The following is a 1,895-nucleotide window of genomic DNA, read 5'->3' on the forward strand; positions in this document are numbered from 1 at the left end:
CCTACAGATCCCACAGAACATACGGAACCTACAGATCCCACAGAACATACGGAACCTTTAGAACCTACAGATCCCACAGAACATACGGAACCTTTAGAACCTACAGAATCCACAGAACATACGGAACCTTTAGAACCTACAGATCCCACAGAACATACGGAACCTTTAGAACCTACAGAATCCACAGAACATACGGAACCTTTAGAACTTACAGAACCCACAGAACATACAGAACTTTTAGTACCTACAGAATCCACAGAACATACGGAACCTTTAGAACCTACAGAACCCACAGAACATACGGAACCTTTAGAACCTACAGAATCCACAGAACATACGGAACCTTTAGAACCTACAGATCCCACAGAACATACGGAAGCTTTAGAACCTACAGAATCCACAGAACATACGGAACCTTTAGAACCTACAGAATCCACAGAACATACGGAACCTTTAGAACCTACAGATCCCACAGAACATACGGAACTTTTAGAACTTACAGAACATACAGAAATGAAGGTGAAAATTGTTCATCCTGTCCTCAATGATGTCATCTGTAATCTGTGTTTCTGTTGGTTCAGATTTTGGGGGAGCAGCGTCCTCTCGTGGCGTCTCTGAACCAGACCAGGAACTGGACCGAGAGGTAGCAACACACACCACACCGCACACACAGCACACCGCGCACACACACAACACAACACACCACACCACACAGCGCACACACCGTGCACACACCACACCACACCACACCACAACACACCACACCACACCACACCGCGCACACACACACCACACCACACAGCGCACACACCGTGCACACACCACACCGTGCACACAACACCCCACCCCACACCACACCACACCACACCACAACACACCACAACACACCACAGCACACCACAACACACCACACCACACCACAACACACCACAACACACCACAGCACACCACAACACACCACACCACACCACAGCACACCACAGCACACCACAGCACAACACAACACAACACAACACAACACACCACAACACACCACAACACACCACACCGCGCACACACCACAGCACACCACAGCACACCACACCACACCACACCGCGCACACACCACACCACACCGCGCACACACCACACCACAGCACACCGCGCACACACCACACCGCGCACACACCACACCACACCGCACACACTCAAACAATTGGAGAAACACTCAATTTCAAACACTTTGACGGAGGCTGGTCTGAATGAACTGAACCCCCCCACCTCTCTCTCTCTCTCCATGTGTTGTTAATGTCTCTCACCCAGCCGGACTCGGACTCCACCAAACACTCAACCCCCTCCAACAGCTCCAACCCCAGCAGCCCCCCCAGCCCCAACTCCCCCCACCGCAGCCAGCTCACCCTGGACGGCCTGGACTCCGAGCCCTGAGGCCCCGCCCCCTGAGCACCTGAGGGGCTGAATGAGCCAATCAGGCTGCGGACTGAGAGTTTAGATTTTACTTTGATGATTTTATTGTGGCGGACTGAGCTTCCTGCTGCTTTTATGTTGTTGGATTTTACTTGCTGGGAAGCCGCGCCCCCTGGTTTTAACCCTGCTGATGGCTGCTGTGTGTTTGACCTTTGACCTTTATTCTAATTGGCTCTCTGAGACCAATCACCTGCTCTTCTTCTTCATTAAAGAACTTCCTGTTGAGCTTTAGTGGACTGTTAGCCGCTGAGATAACTGGCTAACTTCCTGTCAGACGGGAGGTTTCACTCTGATGGAAAAACACTGTATGAATTAATTTTGAAGTTTTGTTAAAGTTGCACATCATCTTCATTGTTGTTGTAGAGAAAAATAATCTTTGATTTTGTGTCAGTGATGATCTTTCCTGTTGCAACACGCCCCACCCCCCACCC

At 50.3% G+C, this 1,895-nt stretch overlaps 1 protein-coding gene across 4 annotated transcripts in view; it reads left to right on the plus strand.

Moving 5' to 3' along the window:
- The window catches only part of cdc42bpb (CDC42 binding protein kinase beta (DMPK-like)), a 33,249-nt gene extending 31,400 nt beyond the window's left edge, over positions 1–1,849 (plus strand). For all 4 annotated transcript variants that reach the window (XM_087170786.1, XM_087170787.1, XM_087170789.1 and 1 more), the window contains 2 exons: positions 582–643; positions 1,303–1,849. In XM_087170786.1, the coding sequence (XP_087026912.1) occupies positions 582–643; positions 1,303–1,425 (185 nt within the window). In that variant the 3' untranslated portion in view covers positions 1,426–1,849. The remainder of the gene's footprint in view (positions 1–581; positions 644–1,302) is intronic.
- Positions 1,850–1,895: the final 46 nt, after the last annotated feature.

Source organism: Seriola lalandi, unplaced genomic scaffold (assembly GCF_002814215.2).
Source record: "Seriola lalandi dorsalis isolate HSWRI2012SDOR001 ecotype SW California unplaced genomic scaffold, Sedor1 jcf7180002054960, whole genome shotgun sequence".
Classification (NCBI taxonomy): domain Eukaryota; kingdom Metazoa; phylum Chordata; class Actinopteri; order Carangiformes; family Carangidae; genus Seriola; species Seriola lalandi.